The sequence below is a fragment of the Zootermopsis nevadensis genome, unplaced genomic scaffold (genome assembly GCF_977971745.1).
Source record: "Zootermopsis nevadensis isolate Lab colony 2312 unplaced genomic scaffold, Znev_1.0 Znev_ptg000032l, whole genome shotgun sequence".
NCBI classification, from domain to species: Eukaryota; Metazoa; Arthropoda; class Insecta; order Blattodea; family Termopsidae; genus Zootermopsis; species Zootermopsis nevadensis.
Genome location: NW_028259164.1, coordinates 2,720,500 through 2,743,017, shown reverse-complemented (window position 1 = coordinate 2,743,017; position 22,518 = coordinate 2,720,500). Strand labels below are relative to the sequence as shown.

The window sequence follows — 22,518 nt, the reverse complement described above, 5'->3', positions numbered from 1 at the left end:
TAAAGACTTTTAAAATATCCATAGAAGAAACACTGAAGGTCCATCACAGATATGCTACAAGAGAAAAATTATATTTATTGCCCAAAAAATATATAATTCAGTATGCCATTACATGTAATTTTTAATTCATCGTAGCAGATGTTTTAAAAATTGCGTTGATGCAGATCGTTTGTTGGCGTCTGTCGTCCATTTTGACTTTCCATAAATATATCAGCTTGACTGTCGTCATAATCCTTCAGGAATCTCAGAAGTGATTTCGTTTCGCACGCGGCCAATTGACGAAATTCCTCCTGAAAGAAGAAATATTAATTGTACTTGCGTCACTGTTGTTTCGATGAAAAGGCGCAATATTTTTAAAATGCTGTGCTATTAACACATATATTATGTATAAAAAGATAAAAAAAAAGTTTGTCAGAAGTGGGATTCGAACCCACGCCCTCAGAAGAGGACCAGAACTTCTCGCAAAGCCTACTGGGTAGGCAAGGTTAACCTTGAGTCTGGCGCCTTAGACCGCTCGGCCATCCTGACATACAGACAATAACTCATTGATATAACTTCATATACACATCCAATAGGGAATATTAAACCATTACATACATTTAAAATATTATTCATCATACAAACTTGATGGTTCATGATAAAAATATAATTAATTACATACAACAACAATGAAGCAATTCAGTTACTACTTTTATGAGCGAAACGCTAATAACTAATAATATATGTAGAGTTCAACCGCACGAAACCGCACAACACATTTCGACATTACAAAGATAACAAAATGTAAATGTTCTGGTTAATAAACATACTTCAAACACAAGCTCTAAATCTGTAGGTGGATCTAACGTTACGGAAGAGAATTCAGCCTTGAAGAAGGAGGCATATGTTCCTCTGATATCTACCTACAAGTCCACACGGCGTCACTACCCAGAAGATGAAGGCAGAAAATAGAATATTTATTTTTTCTGTAAGACCTACATTTTAAATTATTTTCGTGGATACTTCAGCCCTGTAGATGGAGGCAGTATATTTATGCGAAACGTGTACCCCACCTAGAAATCATAACCCACGAGACTTTAGTGAATTTTGAATGTAATTAATCGAGCAATAATGCTATTTGAACTCGTAAATTTCTCATAAAACTCACAATCAAAACTCTGCAGAATTCGTCAGCTGATTTGATAATGGCACTGCACTGCAGGTCAGCTGGTGACCTTTTTCCAGCGTTCCAGTCCCTGGAGAATGTCACCTGGCCCCACGTCCTGAAGTGTAGACAATTCAGCACAGCTACCAACAGCAGGGCCCTGCCACAAAGTCTCCTGAAACACGTGACAGCCGTGACTTAAGTTCGTCCAACTTAACGCAATCGAGGAGAAACTTTAAGCACATTTTGTAATCTCAACATCAAATACGTGGCCCTTTAACAAACCCAAGGGTTTACTGCAATATCTAGATCAGTGGTAGTCAACCTGGGATACGCGTACCCCCGGGGGTACGCGAAGACATCTTAGGGGGTACGTGAAATTTAAAAAAATATTATTTTATGATAAACACTGAATAATCAGTAATGTAATTTATTTAATTTATTTCAGATGTAGATTATATACTATGTATAACTTGAATTATACACCAACAACTTTGGGGGTACAAAGGTCCAAGTTAATATTCTTTTCCCATCTAAGTCTAGGTCTCCCAACTTGTCTTTTCCCACCAGATTTTTCGACTAACATTTGAAATGAAAATCTGTACCACTCTTTCTACATGGCCGGCCCATTTCATTCTCCTTAATTTAAGCACATTTATAATAACTATCGAAAATACTACGTATGAAGTTCTTCAGAACATCCTACCCTCAAAAACTTGTTACACCCACCCATTTGGATGCAATACTTTTTAATAATATTTATTGTCGGAAACTCTTTATCCATATTTTTGTCTTAGGGTAAGGAACCAAGGTTTACATCCATACAAACCGACAGGTAAAGTGTAAGGCTATAAGCTTTATGTTTTTAGAAAGGAGAAGAGAAGATAAAATCTTTTAAACTAATTGGGAGCAAACATTCCCGAATATAATCTGCTGTCAGCTGCTGATGTATATCTATAAAAGAGCCAGAAGTTTTAAGCAATTTTTTATTTCCTTTGGACAAACAGAAGAAGTGTCAATACCTGATTATTTATTTATCTTATAAATGAGTTGTATCAAAAACATTCTCACAGAGCGTAGCGTAGTGACTGTTTCGACAATTAAATGACTGCTGAGCAAGGATACTCGACGTTATTATGCCCGCCGAAAAATTGTAACATGTACAAAGTTGGAGAACTGACAGGCCACTAGTCGAGTTCTTACGTTATCGTGGATTAAACTTCACATATTACGTATTACCATTTGCCTTAATAAGTAAAGCACAAATGTTAGGAACTCAGAAAGGTCTCACCTGCTTGTCATGTCTGCTCACAGTAAGGGGGCTCGAACCGACTGGAAGTTACTTCACTCCTCAGCGTAGATCAGCAAGTTTCTAAATTTCAAATCAGTCAGCAACTTCAATTTATAACAACAGTGGACACTGCGCATCCTGTCGGAGCAAAGGGAAAATATACCACCCACACACATTTTTATTTTTATATATTTTTTTATTTTTGCAAAATTTTATTTAGTTTCTCTCATCTTTCTAGCTTTTACATTTCCTCCCCAGGGCAATATGAAGTCTCTGAGGGCGAAAACCAGCCCCCAAACCACACCACTCGTCCATCGGCCTGTCGATATATGGAACAGTGTGACACGAGATGTGAGGGAACTGAAGAAACTGTAGTCATAATAAACGAGAATACGTAATAACAAACAAACAAACAAACGCTCTCATTCCTGCCTACAGAACGGTAACAAATATTACGAATAACACATGCAATAATATTAAGATCTCAGTCCGTACCGCGAAGAAAACACTACACTTCACCATTACAAAGATCAACTGGTTAACGCTGTTTAAGGAAATACTCGCTGTTTATAATGAGACACGCGCTGCGAACATATTATTTAAGAATCCAGGCCGTACCGCGAAGAAAACACTACACTTCACCATTACAAAGATCAACTAGTTAACGCTGTTTAAGGAAATAATCGCTGGTTACATTGAGAATCATAGGAAGTTTGATAATATAAGCTGAAGACTTTTTGATTATTGAAGCAATAGGACGTTTTTCCTTCGAATGCTAAATGTTGAGGCTAGCAAGAAACAAAACAACTGATAGTGATTTCTGATTACTATAAATTTGCTAGATACAAATTCGAAGATTTAAATTCTTGCCAGACTTTAAATTGTCAATGTATAAGTAAGCTAATCGTCTATCTGCTTATAGAAATTAAAATTACAAGCTCAAATTATTTAATGCTTACCACATTCAACCCGAAAACTACATGCATTATTCAAATATTTTCAAATTTGTAACAAATCGTATGCGAACAATTTCACTAAATCAAATAATAATAAAGACATTAATTAATTTTTAACAGTCAGTAGACAGTTCTTTTAATATTTGCAGCGAAGACACTCATACATAACAGTGGCCAGTCAATTTTTTTTTTTTAATAATTAGCGTATTTATATTTTACAATTTCCTTCAATTTTTCCGGGTTTTTACGTTCTTAATTCATCATGACATCGTAAAATGGACTATTATATGTTGATAACTGGGCAGTGCATAATCTGTGCATTAAACTCCAATGAAAACCATCAGGTAAAATAAAAAGAACAATAAGAAGATTTCTGTCTTCATACTCATCGCCCTGATGACGGAGGCAGTATGACCTCCGAAGCGTTGGTTAACATCGACCAGACTACACAGCGCAAGAACCCAGAAGACAGCAATCTTCATACTCATCGCCCTGATGACGGAGGCAGTATGACCTCCGAAACGTTGGTTAACATCGACCAGACTACACAGCGCAACAACCCAGAAGACAGAAATCTTCATACTCTGATGACGGAGGCAGTATGACCTCCGAAACGTTGGTTAACATCGACCAGACTACACAGCGCAACAACCCAGAAGACAGAAATCTTCATACTCACCGCTGTGAGAACCTCAAATCTTACAAAAAGAACAATAAATTACCAGTCTCTTCAGTTATTATTGTTAGGAGAGGCTCGCGAAATTCTCCTGGCGAACAAATGTACTTAGCTACAGGGGATCCGCAGGTCAAAGGAGGTCAAGACGGAATTACTTCAGTCAAATCTCTTTAATCTGAACCAGGTGCAAGATCTGCCTTCAACTAATCATCTTCGTCATGCACACAGGCAAGAAAGAGACGAAGCGATGACCAAATATTGGAATACCACTCTCAGTAAGCTACTAGGCTTCAAGGAGCCCAAATTTCCTTCCCATCAGAAGCTGAAGATAACGTACCCCATAAAAAAGCTCACTTAAAACGCTGCAGGTATTAAATTATTACATACATTTCATGCGGTCGATGAACGACGGAAAATCAGTGATCTGGAAACATCTCTTAAAAGAACATTTTGTTCATGTTGTTAGACTGAAGTTTCGAATTCGTATTATGAGAGATGAGTTTCTCAAATCTGTGAAAATTTAGGCATTATGACAGTAAAGCCACGTGGACTTCGCAGATACCAACGTTTCGGAAGAATTTATTGCCTCCGTCTTCAGGGCATGTCAACCACAGGTTTTCCAGGCCGTAGCCAGTAGCTTTATTGATTAATTAATTATTAGGTTACAATTATTTGAGGTTGGGGGAACAACATGCTTTAAACAGCAATGCTTATTGTAAATTAGATGGATTTTAAGAATAATAATATTTCTTCTGATAAGCTTTACACAGGAAACAACAATTTCAGTGTAGAAATATGCATATTGAAGGCCTAAGCGAGCCTCGAAAATGCAGTTAGGCCACTTAAATGAGTTCAGAATAAACTTTTTCTAGTAATGCTTACGTCAGTAATCCCATATGCCAGTTTCTACATGTTTATGCACAGAGTCTACTGAATAATTTACATATTTCCATCGTTCACCCCCACTCTCTCTTCAGGATTGCTGTCGCCCTAAGGCCACGTTGTTAAATCCGGTTACATCGTTACATTTTAATAATATCCGCTTAATTTAGCACGGCACACTGAAGCATGTAACACGAGTTGACACGCCTCATCGAATATAAATCTAAACCTTTTATAGAACAAGCTTCCAGCCCTTTAATAATAAATTTCAGATAAAAGTTTTACAATATTTAATAAATCTCAGCTCTTAAATGTTTTTAAGTCATATGAACAGCGATGCGGAATCTCAGTCAAAGTCGACACGAAGTTTTTCAAAATGCCCCTTAGAACAAAGAAACAATAATATTGAATTAAACGACTCAAAATATCGCTGAGAAAATTAATTCGTCCACCATCAAACTTAATTCTCACGCGACACAGACAGTAAAATACAGATACAAACTAGGCGAAATGTTATGTTCTCACGGCGATGAACACGGCGCAAAAACCCAGAAGACCGACATATACATAAATAAACAAAAGGTTTAAATCATATAACATAAATGACGACTTAAGACCTCAAAACTCTGCACAAAAATAAACAATTCCACTATTTTTATATAGTTTATTAAAAATTTTGACAGCTGAACTCTTACACCTTCTGGGGTCTGACGCCACGCCACCTAGCTTACAGTTCCCAAAGCTTCTGACGAAAACATTTGCTCCATTTTCCGGGTAAAGGTATCATTTGCTGTGTCACAACCCTGGAGACCATAATCGCCGAGAGAATCATATCACAGAGGATTTTAATTAGTCTAAAAACAGAAATGAAGCAGGCAAGCAAGGTTACTTCGTGATGGTAATTCCCCGTTAACTGTGTGGGAAGGTAGTCGATAGATCAGGACGCCTCAGGGCGAATAACCTGTAATATATTTTTAATCCCTTTAACTTTGATGTTACAGGAAAGGTCGGACACAAAATAAGTCGGTACATAATTTTATACCTGGTGTTGACATAGCTCACCCAATATGATCAGGCAAGCTGTGTTTATTTGTGGATCAATGACGTAACATAACATCCCATCACACGTAATACCAAATGCTTAAGTCAACATTTAATCTGACTTCCTGAAAACTCAATGTGTCGTCCTGAGTATGGACGCAAGTAACATCTGAAACGTCGGTCGCTACGAGAATACGCAATGTCCCAGATGACTGTCATCTTTATATCCGTCGCCGTCAGAACCTGAAATCTCACCCTAATTCAAAATTATTTCCTTAGGGCTACAGACTAAACCATGTCAGAATAAAACCATTGTACACACTTTTATGGAGTCCATCTTATTGTCTGTCAGAGTCAAACTTACTGTTAGTAGGATCGGTAAATTAACCAGCTTAAAGAAACTTCTGTGTCCATACCTCATATCGTCGCTTCTGGAAATTTCGCGAAACGCCATGATGATATCCTACTCGTTCACTTTCCTGAAAAACCTATTCCGGTTCATAAGATGCACTTTACCTTCCGGCAAAGTGATTTCGTAAACACAGTAATAAGCTGTCTAATTCTGCACAAACAAAATAATTTCATGAGCAGCTTCTGAGCAAGGATTCACATCCACGATCTGTTACCACTTTGAAGCCCAAAGCTCACCTAAATTATATTTAAAAATTCAATTCGTTCGAAAAATACGACTCAACACTTCACCACTATAGAAATCAGTTTCAATGCGGCTGTGTATTTAAGAAATTAGGGTAAATATTTATAAACATTTAACACTACTCCACCATCTAGCGTATGAACAACGAGTTTCTTGCAACGCGAAATGCTGCTAGTGACATCTGTGGCGACGAGGTGTAATCACAATTTTTACTCAGTAGATGGCGTCGCTATTTGTTCCGCTGATGACTTGAGCAGAATATAACTACAGTAGCCGTCACTAAATTGAAAAATTCAAGGCCACGGAAGGATTTCAGTCCCTACCTCGCCTTGTAGTGTGGGCCTAAGTAACCAGTGCTGAGTTGCTCGCTGTGCTACACTGCGAGTTTTGAACAGTCTTCTGAATCCAGGATTCTCCTTTTCGTGTTACACAATTCTGCTGCGACCTTGAATCTTGCAAATTTGGTGACGGTTACTATAACGTCTTCTTGCCGCTTGTTAACCTCTCTTTCAACTTTGCTCGCCTTGCACTCGCAGCGCTACGGGAAACGAGAGAACTATTTGAGCAAACTCCCAGTTTCGTCGCTACTGCCACTGCGGTTGTCTGTTGAACTACGTGAATCGAAGCTTGTTTGGTTTTAATCTGTTCCACGCTTCGCTTCACCTCAATAAATATTACGCCGCAGCTTGAAACCTGTTATTTAATCTCAACATCTGAATAATTAAAAGGGCGTTTGTTATTCAGGTAACGAGAGCTCAACAAAACTTATGGCTTTTAGAAATAAATGGATACTAATGCGGATTAAAACGTACCTCTGGAAAACTAGGTATGGTCTAGGGATATAAATTATGACTCCGCCGAGCTGAAGGAAGGCTAATTCGGCGCGTTGAATGTTTAGTTGATGGAATGCGTTCTGTTGCACGGGTCGGCAACGTGCGGCCCGCAACACGTGAAATTTAAAGTAATTTCAGAATTTCTCGAGTTGTTACAGGTGAAGAGGCGGACAGACAGACGATGCAAAGTTTACAGGCGAAATTTTTGCAACTTTTAAAAAGCACGTAAAAAACTGGATAATCCTATATCAACCCTGATTTTAACTACATTTTAAATCGCAAGGGATTACATTACAAACCAAGACATGAAAACAAGTCCGACGTATAACGTTATAATTACAGTAATTTAACTCGGCAATGCTGAGTTACATTTCAAGACCGGTTTGAATCGCGCCTGGACCAGAAGTGTGGGACTGAATCCAATCAGCCAGTATAAGCTATTTAAGATGAGAGCACGATAAAGATACATTATCTTAACCAACACTTAATTAAGTGCTGGCTTCCAGCTGATACCGATATTCAAGGGGTGGGAAGAATATCGTAAAAACATGGCAAGACGCAAGTACGATCGGGAATAACTGACGTAAGCGAAATGTACGAAGTTTCAATAAAGTGTCGATCTTAAAATCGCTCGTATCTGTTCGTGTCTGAAAACCCGTCAATTTGACTGAACAATTTATTAGTTTCATGTGAAGCTAAAAATAGGGTCCTTATGAAACCTTTAACTGGCGACGTGGTGGTATAATTACCACCCGTGAATTTATTTAATTTCTTCCCATCAATATATACCAGTGGTATTCAAACTTTTTTTGTTCGCGTACCCCCCAGATATAATTTCTCTTCAACTTTGTACCCCCAAAGTTGTTGGTGTATAATTCAAGTTATACATAGTATATAATCTACATCTAAAATAAATCAAATAAATTACATTACTGATTATTCAGTGTTTATCATAAAATAATATTTATTTTTAAATTTCACGTATCCACTAAGATGTCTTCGCGTACCCCAGGTTGAATACCACTGGTATATACGAAAGCGTCGCTTTTATTTAAACACTTACTTAAGATGAGTGTAATAGATAAGCGAGATGACTAAAAAGGATAAGTTAAACTACGTTTGAACTGTCAATGAGCAACTACACATTAAAAATAAAACGCTGGTTGTAAAATAAGCTCTTCAGTTATTTTCCACTCATTAACGCGAGAGAAAAATACTTTGCAGTATTGACTGTCCGTGTCTTTCGAATTTTTTCGTAGGAGCTGGGCAACCCGCATATCCCGAGATTATTGTTGGTATACTTTCTTGCTCAATAATTCCCATTTTTGAGCAAGGATATTCTTATTGCATGATATTTCAATAGAAAAAAAAGTAAATGTCGAGTCTCGCCAAAGAATTAGACACTTAGATGATTACGTAATGGTATTCTAGTGACGTGTACTTTGCAAACCACGGAATAAAGTACCCACAGAAATAAATATGTGAATAAACAGAGGGGGGAAAAATACATGACACACTAATACAATGTATCACACACCACCAAATCCGTTTCTGCTAGTCGTGTTTCTTGGGTTCTTTTCATTTCGAAAGCGAAATTATTTATACTTCATTAGCGAGTTTTTTTCTCGAAAGTTATCTCTAATGTTTTGATATAAGACACGTAGCAAACTGCAAAATCCGTTCACTACGGTCATGGAGTCGGAGTAGTTACTCCCTGACGGTTATGCATTACGCGCAGCACAAATGCGTTGAGAATACAGCATTTTCGTGGGCATTCCGTTGAATGCGGTCAAACTTCAATCACAGTTTCTGGCTGATTAACTAATCGTAATTGTCGTTCAGGAGAACTTCCGCTGAAAATGTATCTCCGTGGGTCACTTTTTCTCAAGAGAAAGATACAGAGCGAGGAATTTCAGAGAAATTTGTGGTCATTTTATGTGCCCCAAAGCGAAAATCCATTAGCTTCGACATACCAAAGTCTCTGAGGCCATTTGAATCCATTCCGCACACTCAATCACACTGTCCCGACAACTGCTCCTTGGCATTACAAGTGACTGCTTGCACCCCTCGTCTTCCCCATGCGTGCTACATTCCCCTCCCACCCTTGGAATGACACGAATATTTTACCTCTCAAGTTCAATAGAATCCGTAAGAATAAAAATTATGAACGGAGTAAGACTTTTAGTGAGAGTACTAGAGGTAAGATTCGACGAGGGTGGCCCTGAAACTTCGTATTTTATCATAATTAACAGAAACATAAAGAATTTTATTCGTAAAACAAGAAGGGAGATATCTAGACGTACATAGGATAATATTAAAATGCATCTTAAATCGATTCGTAAAGGGTAGTTCCCGCGATTAAATAATTTCAGGTTGTGGATTCTTGTGAACACAGTACTATAACTTTGAATACTATAACACACACGGATTTCCTTGCCTAGCTTAACAACTATCAGCTTCTCATTCAGTGTTGACGTGGAACGATTCTGATTTGATATTATTACAGCAACTACTGAATACGTGTGTTAGGCTATTAAAGTACAAAGCAAATCAGGCTTTGAAACACGTTAACGCGGAGGAGAGCCCTTTTGTTTTTGAACACTGCGTCTGTCTCATAGTGTGTTTAAAGGGCGTATAAATAAACTTACCTGAACATTTTTCAGTTCACAGAAACCTACAGGTGGCTATTAGACTCAGCTCAAATCCCTTTTTGACTTTTTCATAAAGCAGTGAAGAGCTCGTCGCTTTATCGCCGATTAAACAACTGAAACAGAGGACAGTAGACGTGAGGTTGTCGTAAATTTATATTTAGTTTATTAATGTAAGCTTTTGTGTCGAATGTGGGAATATCGCAGTAAAAATATAAGCTATAAAGTATATAATAAAATATCCGTCATTCCACTGTTGCGAGCTATACAAAGGTAACCAGAAAACATTAAAAAGAGACAAACTCGCTCAGACATCAGATAACTAAATTAGTTGAAAGACAATTTTGTTGTGTTAAATGGAGATATAATTTACGTTCATGTATCGGGTCTCTAAAGTATCTGACTTCCCTATCTAATCTACAGTCAGAATTTTGTCCAATGTTCGTCTTTCTTGTAGCCAAATTAATTTCGGTTTGTTCTCGCAAATTTCATTTTAGTAACCTTGATTGTATTTTAGGATTTTCTTTCATTATCCACTTTTCACAAAAGCTTAAAATTCTAGATAAAAATCTGAGATCGTATATTTTTATTGCGGTTTTTTTTACGGATTTTTAAAGTATGAAAATCGATTTTATATAGACTGTAATTTTTTTGAAAACGTAAACATTTACCATTATAGGGTAATAATACTGAGGTGTTTCGTAGCACGCCACTGCTCCCTTGACTTAAGCCAGACGAATCCAATCTACCAATGATATTCTTTCTTAAAGCGAAAAATCAAATTTAAATCTGACAATGATTACATGATTTATGACGTTACAAAAATATTTTATTATCTTAGTTAAGTAAAGTTGTCCCACTACACTCCACGGAGGCGCTTGTGAGGAGAGGCTTATAGTTCCTACTCATTCTTGACCTCGGCACTATATCGGGGTGGGTGTCAGCTTTATCCCAGGGGAAAATACCCGCTGTACCCATTGGGTAGGGGGGCTGGGTGGGCCCCAAAGACTGCGTCTGTAACCAATAGAAAATTGTGGATAAGCGTGTGGAGTACCAGGATAAGAAAATGTACACATGATCTTTGAAATTTAATTTTATTTACAAATTAGCTCTTTGTTTCTTCTATAATAATATATTATGCAGTAGTAAAGATTAAAACAAAAAGAACTTAAATACCGTACTGACGAGGATTTTCAATTTTCAGGACACAGCCCAAATGACAATATCGTGTCATTACAGTAAAACTTAAAAAGCGATTTATAGACAAGAAAAATAAATTTGTCTAAGTTATTAAAACACTCCGACCACAAAGACAGTTCATAACACCCATTCTTTTATATTGTGCACTACTGTATCACCTGAAAAAGGCTTGCCCAGATTTCTTTCAGTTTCTAAGGTACACAAAATTCTTGCTAGCTTTTCTTTTTCTACAGGACGACCTAAACAAAAAATCATTCCCCAAAATCAATCTCATTAGAGGAAAACCTCTCACACTTGCAGCTAACTAGATTTCCTCCAATGAGAGAGAGACAGACAGAGCGAGCTTCCAAATTTATTAAAAAAAAAGGGCATTCACAAAATTATGATTTAAAATTAACAAGCACTTTCAACTTGCAATTTTCCCACTCTCAGTAACGATTACTCAACGGATTTACAGTTTTCAGTAAAATTACTGCTGAAACGTAAACTATTTTTGCCTAATTTTGGAAGGATTTTAAGATAATACACGTGATACACATCTACTGACAAATGAAACTGATCATCTCTGATTTATGTTAAATTATACTTGTACGTACTCACTAATAAGGAAATGATAAATGTATGGCACAATTTGCAACAAACAAAACTATCTGACAAGACTTGCTGTACTATATTTCTGTTAACAGCAGCAGCAGCAGATATTGAACAGAAAATCTGGCGGTATTTGTCTCTGCTGTAAGTGGACTGAGTTTTAAGATTCCCTCGACTGACAATACAGACTACGGGCGCTCTGTCTCCTGAATTGTTTCGCTAGTAGTTAGCTAGATGGCGACACAGGACGTTGTTCCGTTTCCGCAGCAAGGTTCGCTGCCCCAACACCTGTGGCGTTCGGATCGCTGGCGGTTGAAGGCGGACTTTGTACAACACTGCACGAATTCATATTCGTGCCATTGTTAGGAGTCTTCGTGCCCGCGCAAGATGAAGCCGGAGAGGCCGTCGGAGACCTACTTGTAGTTCGCTCACTTGCCGCTACGTTCACTGTTAGATTTGTCGCCACTGTCAGTACTTGCTGTCTCATGGAGTCCGATTCAGAAAAACAACTTTCAGATACTGAGCCGTCCGCTGTGAACAGGGAAGCGTTCGAGTGGTCTTCGCCACTGCTGGGTGAGGCCAAGGGAGTCATGGGACCTACAGTGACGGGCGCTGAGTCTACACCGAGGGCGGGTGCTTTCACTAAATTTATTCCGTTGTTCACTTTGGTGACGGCCGCCATCGACGTTGGCACTTGTGGCACTGTCACGGGAGATGGAACGATCGACGTTTTGGTAGGCGCTGCTACTGCAGTCTTCGCGGCGGGATCTTTGCTGTTGTGTTTCTCCGGCTTCCCCGCGGACTGGTTCTTGTGCTCCGCAGCTTCCGCGTTGCTTATGTTGTCCTGTTTCTTCCACTTGGTCCGACGGTTTTGGAACCAAATTTTCACCTGAAACACCCAAAACAAACGAATTATTAGGTGCGGTCGGATCGTACATAAGTTTAAACCGAATCCATCCACCGGCAAGAACTCAGACTAAGTATCACATGAGTTTACATTACCCGGTTTTAAACCTACTTAAGCATCGCATTAGAGGATTTGATCTTTGGACCAGTTAGGCAATACCAACACATAAAAACGCGGCCAGTATTGCCCGGTCTTCCCAAGGTATAATGGAAAATCGCACAAGACAACGCGGCCACTATTACCCGGTCTTCCCAAGGTGTAATGGAAAATCGCACAAGACAACGCGGCCACTATTGCCCGGTCTTCCCAAGGTGTAATGGAAAATCGCACAAGACAACGCGGCCACTATTGCCCGGTCTTCCCAAGGTATAATGGAAAATCGCACAAGACAACGCGGCCACTATTGCCCGGTATTCCCAAGGTATAATGGAAAATCGCACAAGACAACGCGGCCACTTAACGTGAATGCTACTGTCCTGAACAGAGTGCACGCAACACAATTCTCGTGATCTCGTAATTATTCAACTCCCCTCCACAACAGAAGTAATAGCCCAACATTTGAGGCAAATTTACGAAATTACTGACGTGTTTCAGATCTCTCCAAATCCTTCCACAATAAAGCTTTTTAAACTCAATTGCTATAATCACGCTAAAAGTGACTTTTTTTTTAAGATTCTGAGGTCTACGAAGTTAATCACAAGGCACTGCGTCGTATTGAACGTAATTTTTATAACAAGAAAGTAATTCATATTGAGACTATGTATGACAAATATTCTCAGATAACTACACAGTTCAAATTTATAATGACACAGCTTTATAAAAGCTTGTCCACTTTTTGAGAAAGCAACAAAAGAGTGATTAAGTTTAATTAAATGATAACATTTGTTATTTGTCAGAGTGTGTAGCTTGTCTTAATTTAAGCAACGACTGTAAATTGTAAGTATTTTAAACCAAAATGGTCTTGAAATTATTCACAATTAACAGAGACGGAGTGAGCAGTGTAGAATATTACAGAACTGCTTTGCTAAAATGCATTCGTTACTGTAGAAAGTTAAGTGTTCAATAGCTTTTATTTCTGTTCTAATTTACACCGGCGGGCCGGTGTGGACAATTTGTCGTAAATCCGTCCTTCTGCCGGATATTGGGAAATTCGCTTTGCCGACTGATATAACTCAACCCTTTAAAACCACATGGTAACTATATGAACCACCTGCTTTAACAATCAGTAGCTCTTCATTTTGTATTTATAGATTTCGTATTATGCTCACTGTAACCAGCGAACATTTCCTTAAACAGCGTTAACCACTTGACTTTTGTAATGGTGAAGTGAAGTGTTTTCTTCGCGGTACGGATTGAATTATTAAATAATATTTAGACGAGCTTCGGCTTCAAAGGATTAACCAGTTGATCTTTTAATGGAAAACTGTGGTGTTTTCTTCGCGGTACGGACTGAATTATTAAATAATATTTAGACGAGCTTTGGCTTCAAAGGATTAACCAGTTGATCTTCTAATGGAAAACTGTGGTGTTCTCTTCGCGGTACGGACTGATTTCTTAAATATTTTACTTAACATTCCAAATTATTCCTTCAACATTCATTAACAAAAAATCAAAATTCTGACGTCGCTATTAGCAAACTCTCACTAATTATTACCCTAACGTCTTCACTCTTACTTTATCCGTATCGGAAGGACGAGTGGGCATTGCCTGGGAACCTTCTAACTATAAGATGTCATACCCTTCCTAACTCTCTGTCCTTTCGGCTTCAAAGGGTTAAACAGCTGATTGTCATGAATTTGCTATTACAATAAAATACAGGCAAGAGGCAGGGGTTAAGATGAAGTGATTACCTGCTGGACCGCGTCTTCAGGCCCCAAAGCAAATCTTCGCGGGAAGTTAAAGCAGCGACATTCATCCACAAAGATCAAATTCGTGCTTGGATCCTGAATTCAGCAAACACAGCCAAGGAGATAAGAATGTTAATGAAGGAGAAAAGGTACTATTTTAGTCAAGCATGGTTATCCACTGTTGGTATGAAGGAAATATACCAAATTATCTACACATGAAACAGCAAAGGATGCGTGTCGCTTAAAATTACTAACGGAGGATTCATTTAAAAAAACGTACCACTAAACCGAGAAGTATTATAATGCTTATAAATGCGTTAAGTCAGTGTCATTTGGCCAAATTTGGTTGGGCTAAATCACGCACGTTAGTATAGTATTTTTTATTTCTTGTTCATTAAACGACGCTTTCAAGTACTTCGGATCAATGTATCACAGAACGAAAGGACGATTAATAAATTGCAAAAAAAAAAAAAAATTGAAGGAAGCGGTCGTAGCCTACTTTAAGGCATATTCCCGAAATCAGTTTGGAGGGACTGAGAAAAATCACATCGTTTTGGTAAACGGCAATACCCGTTCGTAAGACACTCGTAATAAGTAAAGCATCTTAATTGTTTTAGTAGAATCGAATTTAAGAAAAATAATGGCGGCTCTCGCTTATGCACTGGATAAAACTCGATCTGACGAACTGAAATCGATCGTCTTTCCTTTCGTAATATAAAAGGTCAATGTACAATCACCCCACGAAAGTTACACACATTTGTTTTTCTTTAGATAACAACAATTTTTTATTAGAAATTAAGTAAGCGAAATCAGGCCAATTCTGGTTTCTGAAAAATCAAATATCGGGTTTAGTTACAAAAAAATAACATTAATTGATCTAGTCAGATCTCCTACGTAAAAGTAGACAAGAAATAAGAAATAAAGTAAGAAAAGAAGATGATAAACTGCGAAAAAGATAGGCTTGTTAAATCTTATGTGGTACCGCCTGATTCGACTTCTAATGGTTAAGTGAAGTGTTTTCTTCGCGGTACGGACTGAATTCATAAATAATATTCAGACGATCTTCTGCTTCAACCAACGGACACAAGACAAGACAAGACGACCACGGCATGAAAATGGAAAAATGATTTATGGAATATGGATTGAAACTTTTTTTTTTGTAATTGGATAAGCAACGAGCCAAGTTGGTTGTTTCTTATCCAAAACAAATCTATGTAAAAAATAAAATTAAAAAATGTATCAGTTTTTAATAAAGGAAGCGCACGGACAGAGGCTACCGTTAGGGCTCGCGATTTTAAATACCGGACTGCTGGCTAGAAGTCAGCAGCACGCATCCGGAAGGTCCTGCGACCGGCCAACTCGACCAAGGTTTTCCGTGGTTTTCCTCGGTACTAGAGCAAATGCTGAGTTGGTACCCAAATCCCACGTTGCTCTGCATGCCTCCCATGCAGCCCTCTCAGAGTAATATCAAAATTCCGCTCTATAGTAGCCCCCCCCCAAAATTAACGTAAATTATTCCTAACGCCACCCCCAAGGCCAATATCAAAATTCAAAATTAACGCAAAGACCCGAATCAACTCCCCCCCTACCCTATTTCTTACCCCATCCTGTCTCCTAAATCCCTTGTCCTCACTAAACTTATTCATACCAGAAGGACGAGTGGGCACTGCCTGGGAACCTTCGTAGCCCACAACCAACTTTATACCCCTCCCCCATTTATAACAGTAGTGCCTATCGCTACTCCCCCCACTTTCTCTCTTCTCTCTCTCTCTTCTTTTCTGCTTCAAAGGGTTAAAAGAAAGAATAAAGAACTTGGTTACATGTATATATAGAGTGTGTGTGTGTGTGAGGCGCAAATAGAAATGAAGCTGACACGCCTCTAAACAAACAAACACACAAACAGTTTCAGTAGGTGTCAAGATAAAGCAGACAATCACACAGCGACCTGTCATCAAAAACTCCGAGTACCAGACATCCATTCCCTGCGTTCCGTAAATAATTCTGTCTCGACGTTACGTAGGTCGGAAGCCATTTCACGATTTGAACATTAAACAAATAAAAACTGAAAACGACGTATCAATTACGCCTACATGCACGTATAAATAAACTAAACTAAATGCATTCCAGTATTATTATTAATGGCTTGTGCTGGATTCTGAGAACACATTATACGTGGGGAGCGGGAGGGGGGGGGAGCCCTTCCCAGAATGCAACACTGGCGTACATCACAATCCCCAGAATGTAATATTTAATAACACGAAAACAGCATTAACCAATTGATCTTTGTTAATGGAGACGCGATGTTTTCTTTGAGGTACGGACTGATGATCAGGTGTAGGGACCGGTGGGGGGTTTTTCGGGGGGCTGTTGTGAGCAGGGTTCCATTAAAGGCGGGAACCGAATGTTCACGACGGTGTTCACAAAATCATACTAAAGGGTTGGATAACTCGAATAAACGCCTTCACATTACGTCTATATCAACTTTAATATTATCCTATCTACTTCTAGTGACGTATTATCTTCGGACTTTGTAGTAAGATTTTAAAATTTAGTGCTCAGAGAATCATACTTTAGTTTCAAATTCCGAAAACCAAAATTCTTATTAAGAGTTGAAGTTTGAGATTCCCACGTCGGTGAGGGGTTACGATGACTTTTTCTTCTGGGTTATAGCGCCGTGTATACCAACGTTTCGGAGTGAAATACTGTCACCATGTTCAGGGCTGTGTTTGCGAACAAACACGTGGTCTTGAGTCACTTCTGTCCTCACCCAGACGAGGGCGGGCAGGTCATATCAGAGGTCAATTAAAAATGAGGTTCGACCATGCGAAAGTTCACTTTAGCCTCGCAGTCGTGGGTTTCGTACATGTGGGGAGGGGGTGGCGTGACAACAAATTAATATGGCGGTTCAAGGCACAGGTAATGACGTTTCGACAATTAGAGACGTTTCCGCAGCCTAGTTATAGGACACGTCACACTGAACCCCTCCGCCCCCACGAATTACAGCACAAAACTCTCTATAGAACTTGTAAGTCAAGGCGGCAGTGTGTCTAAAGATGGCCGTCTTCTGGCGCCCTGATGATGGAAGCAGCAAGGACTTCTGAAACGTCGATAAACCTCTATCAGACTATACGGTGCTACACAACCCATAAGACAGTCATCTTCATAATAATTCAAATACAAAATAATTCAAATTCATATTAATTACGATTTAAACTTTGGAGCACAAATTCGACTCTCAATCAAAATGGATTGTGACTAGCTCCGGAATGGTATTCTAAGTTCCATACCCGGAAGGGATATCAGAAAAGCTGGGCTGGACATGTAGCACGCATGGACGAAATACACAACACACATAAAGTCTGAAGGAGATATCAAATTCGGAAGACAAAGGCGTAGATGGAAGGATAATATTAAAACAGATCTTAAGGAAGGAATTGGAGGCAGTGTACTGGATTCAACTGGCTCATATTACGGAGCGGTGGAGGTATCTTGTAAACACAACAACGAACTTTAATGTTCAACAACTCTAATTTTCGTTGACAGAGTGTGTTTGTGTGTTTCGTATGATTCTCAGAATAAACAGCGATTATTTACTTAAACAGCGTTAACCAGTTGATCTTTGTAATGGTGAAGTGCAGTGTTTTCTTCGCGGTACGGACTAAATAATTAAATATTATTTAGACGAGTTAGAAAGAGACGGACTTGCGCACAATGACATTTCGTATCGAATATTACATTCAATATTAATTTTCCACCAATTAGGCCCTGTGATATACAGCGAATGACCGAGTAGTTTCGAAACCTCATGAACTGCGGTTTCCATATTAACATTCACAGGGATGAAAATATGGATTCAGACATAATGAACAGCCACATTTAGTGACAGCTAAATGTTCTGATGAAAATCTGTTTCCTATAATTCAAACTCCGATAGTAATAATGATTGTCCTGTTCCTTCGTTTTCCGTATTGAAGATGGTTCAGCACCATTTTTCGGAATGCCAATGAAAACGCAACGGAACTGAGAGGAAAGTCCTTTGTGAGGAACTAGGAATTACATTACTACTGGCAAAATGATGTTACAAAAGTCTTATACTATAAATAACACCACTAAAATCTAAACTCTTATTTACCTTCAACACGAATTAGACAATTTTTGTTATCAGTTAACAACTTTATTTGTTACAACACTTATTTTAAAGTTTAGTGTCCCACATGCGATGGTAATTGATATAGAATTTTACATTTACTGGTTTCAGACGATTGTCATTGTAAAGAGCGATTATTTCCTTAAACGGGATTAACTACATAATCTTTGTTACGGTGAAGTGTAGTGTTTTCTTCGCGGTTCGGACTGAGTTCTTACGTAATATTTAGACGAGCTTCGTTCTTCAAAGGGTTAACCAGTTGATCTTTGTAATGGTGATGTGTAGTGTTTTCTTCGCGGTACGGACTGAGTTCTTACGTAATATTTATACGAGCTTCGGCTTCAAAGGGTTAACCAGTTGATCTTTTCAATGGTTAAGTGTAGTGTTTTCTTCGCGGTACGGACTGAGTTCTTACGTAATATTTATACGAGCTTCGGCTTCAAAGGGTTAACCAGTTGATCTTTGTAATGGTGAAGTGTTGTGTTTTCTTTGCGGTTCGGACTGAGTTCTTACGTATTATTTATACGAGCTTCGGCTTCAAAGGGTTAACCAGTTGATCTTTGTAATGGTGAAGTGTTGTGTTTTCTTTGCGGTTCGGACTGAGTTCTTACGTATTATTTATACGAGCTTCGGCTTCAAAGGGTTAACCAGTTGATCTTTGTAATGGTGAAGTGTAGTGTTTTCTTCGCGGTACGGACTGAATTCTAAAATATGTATACGAATTCGTCCCTTCAAATTATTTTGCATGCGATTTCTCATCTCCCGGATTCATGTTAAGCACGCTAATAAATGAATTGAATTATTATTAGGAGCGCAATGTAAGTATCGTTGAAAACAAATGAAATCTCATTTTCGCCTTGCACGCGTACCAACATCAAATCACATTTCAGTCCAACATCCCATTTACTCACCGCGTTTATACTGCCGAGGTGGGGCCGGGGACCGGGGGCCGGGGGGGAAAATAAAAACACGGAACGTAGCCTTTGACACGTAAATTGCTCATACGAAGCTTTTGACATGGAAACTGTTGAAGCTATGCACTATGTACGATGCGTGTTTGTTTCCATGTTATTGTTATTGCTACTGTGCCTGCATCCGTTGTGGGTTGGGTTGATTTCCAGTCCCCCTCTTTTAGGTATTTTTTTTTATATTTTATTTTGGTCCGGTCCATTTACCAACGCACTGCTGAATGATCACCTGCCCTGTCTGTTCGATGATGAGCTGTGGATGTTTTCACGGGGGACTTTGATCAAACAACCACAAATAAACAGCAAGCTACCAGTACACGCTGATTATACAGCGGTAAATAATCGACCAGGCGCCTTTGTGACACGGGAATTTGTTTCTATAAGCTACGTCTAACACCCTTGTTAAAAAGTACAATACGAATCTCACTGCACTATAAAAGGTAAAAATCTCCATGCAGCACAGTTCCGCCTGAGAAGCTGATAGTATCTCAGAGAGTCATAAAATTTCTGGACTTTTGTAGAGCTGGAAGATTTACTTCCGTGTGTAAATTGCATTTTAAATGTAACACACTGAGTACAGAATTATAGTTCTACCCGTTGTTTTCTACGGGTGACGTAAAAATGAGCACAACATTTTGGTTGGGAAACCCCAGTTGTAAATGGTTGAATATTATGAAATTGATATTGAAAAGATGGGGTAAGAGATGTGGACTGGATTCATCTGACTGAGACTACAGTGTTCTGAAGGGCATTACTCGATGTTTCAGGGCGTTAAAATTATTGTGATTCAGAAGTTAAATGAGCATAATACGCGTTAAGGTTACGCATCTGCTACAAGTGCGTAAGACGCCAGGCGAGTGCTCGCCCACCGTGCAGTTACCACTGGGTGTGACCTTTTCCCGCGTTGGAGTATCGAAACCTAAACCCTTAGATTGGAAAGCTCCTGGCTTTACCTGATGGTTTAGCGATCAACGACCTTGTTGAAACAGCCCTTGCGCTAACATCCGCATTGAAGCCATGAGCACGGAAGAGCCATGCATCAGCGTGGCGAGCAGACGAGGTACAGCGAGCGGAGTTTTCGCCCACTGAGTAACACGCCACCCGGATGGGCGTTTGACATGGACAAAAGTGCACATTCTGCCTCGTGCCGTTACGTGGGTGGATTTTATCAAAACCCTTTGAATCCGAATCTCGTCTGAATTTTATTTAATAATTCAGTCCGTACCGCGAAGAAAACACAACACTTCACCATTACAAAGATCAACTGGTTAATTCTTTGAAGCTCGTCTAAATATTACGTAAGAATTCAGTCCGTACCGCGAAGAAAACACCACACTTCACCATTACAAAAATCAACTGGCTGACGCTACCACGTGGTTTCGTAAAACTGAACATTGAACATACGAGAACAATGATGATATCGTGTTATTGTTTCACCAGATCATCTGATGACGTCACGCATTGTGACAGTATTATTTTACTCACACGACGGAGACGTCAGGACTAGGTGGTCTCTGGTGGGCGTGTATCAATATTTCCTCGCTAGGAAAAATTGAGACGAATACCAGGAAACAGATTCGACCCGGGTGCCTGTTAGCACAGACGCAAAGGTCCATCATAGATCAGGCTTCAGGGGTGAGCCATTTATCACATCCACAAAGCTTCTTACGTTGTCACGATGTAAACAAATCAATCCCCTAACGGAGTTCGCAGTTTCGACGACTGAACATGGCTGCCAGTGATAGAACAGATTCAGGAAGAAATCCTTGTGTTGACACAAAACCTTCATTCTCGGCTGTGACAAATTTTGCACGTGACATATACCCGACGCGCCAAAGTTAGGAAGGAAAAATAAACAAATTAAATACAATATTTTTGGAGTAAAACGTTATCATAAAATCTCTGCTCCCACTACTTTCGTACTTATTGTAAAGTGTCTTTCTTTTTTAACCGTATATCGAGGGGTCACAAACTGGACGCCCTGATGATGGCAGCATTAAATTCCTCAGAAACGTCTGTAAATATCCACTACACTACCCGTCGCTGTGACAACCTGAAATCTCGCACAGTTGATAAAGCAACTAACTCCTTAAATCTCAGTGGCTGTAACAATTTTTCTTACTATTATAACATTTCCAGAAAAGCCCTCATGTTACAACACAAATCCCTTTTTTCTAGGATAGACTGCAAAGTGCTAGTCGATCTGAAGAAAAGGACCATTTTTCATTGATGCTACTCTGCGCGCTGTGACGCTCTGAGATGGACGAGGCAAAATTTCCTTCAAATACCGACGAGGAACAAAATCGACCTTTTCTTGTATCATATAATATATAAGATTTCCCTCGCCGAATCTCCGCCCCTCGGAAAGCCCCTACGTGGACTGCCTGGCGGATGCTGGAGGGCAAGGAGGGGGTGGAACTCCTTTCAAAATGGACTCCGACCTGTTTCCATAATTTTGTGAGTCTTGCAAACCCAAGGAGAGAGAAATGAAATCTTCCCGGAGGGAAGGACAAAACAGAGCAAACCGCAAAGCTACTGCTCGCAACAAGAACCACCGAAACGTCGGGTTCGTACAACGAATAGAAATATTTATTTAAAAACAAAACTAGCCTCCAGACACCCCGCTTTGTACAATAAGCTTATAATTACCATAAAATTATAAGATGTACTAAGTATGGGATGAGATGGGCAGGTCATGTAGAAATTGATGCGAAGGCCTGAAGACAAGGGGA

General features: G+C 39.2%; 2 protein-coding genes and 1 non-coding gene across 5 annotated transcripts in view; all 3 read right to left on the bottom strand.

The window, feature by feature from the left end:
- Positions 1–50: 50 nt before the first annotated feature.
- On the bottom strand, positions 51–6,809 carry LOC110841349 (adipokinetic hormone/corazonin-related peptide). Of its 3 annotated transcripts, none has more exons than XM_022086823.2 (4): positions 6,407–6,805; positions 2,436–2,516; positions 1,148–1,319; positions 51–290 (listed from the first exon to the last, which is right to left on the bottom strand). In XM_022086823.2, the coding sequence occupies exons 2-4, from the start codon at positions 2,444–2,446 to the stop codon at positions 144–146; spliced, it is 330 nt and encodes a 109-aa protein (XP_021942515.1). In that variant the 5' UTR covers positions 2,447–2,516; positions 6,407–6,805; the 3' UTR covers positions 51–143. The 3 variants fall into 3 exon arrangements, with proteins under 3 accessions (XP_021942515.1, XP_021942514.1, XP_021942512.1); XM_022086822.2 differs by having other exon boundaries at positions 2,436–2,573; positions 6,407–6,804; XM_022086820.2 differs by lacking the exon at positions 2,436–2,516 and having other exon boundaries at positions 6,407–6,809.
- Positions 410–528, bottom strand: TRNAL-CAA (transfer RNA leucine (anticodon CAA)). The gene is made up of 2 exons: positions 491–528; positions 410–455 (listed from the first exon to the last, which is right to left on the bottom strand). It is a non-coding gene; the product is annotated as a tRNA-Leu (tRNA).
- A 4,395-nt stretch (positions 6,810–11,204) lies between the features above and the next one.
- The window catches only part of NK7.1 (homeobox protein NK7.1), a 159,118-nt gene continuing 147,804 nt past the window's right edge, over positions 11,205–22,518 (bottom strand). Inside the window, exon 3 of the mRNA XM_087359694.1 lies at positions 11,205–12,806. Coding sequence (XP_087215820.1) covers positions 12,144–12,806 — 663 coding nt within the window. The 3' untranslated portion in view covers positions 11,205–12,143. The remainder of the gene's footprint in view (positions 12,807–22,518) is intronic.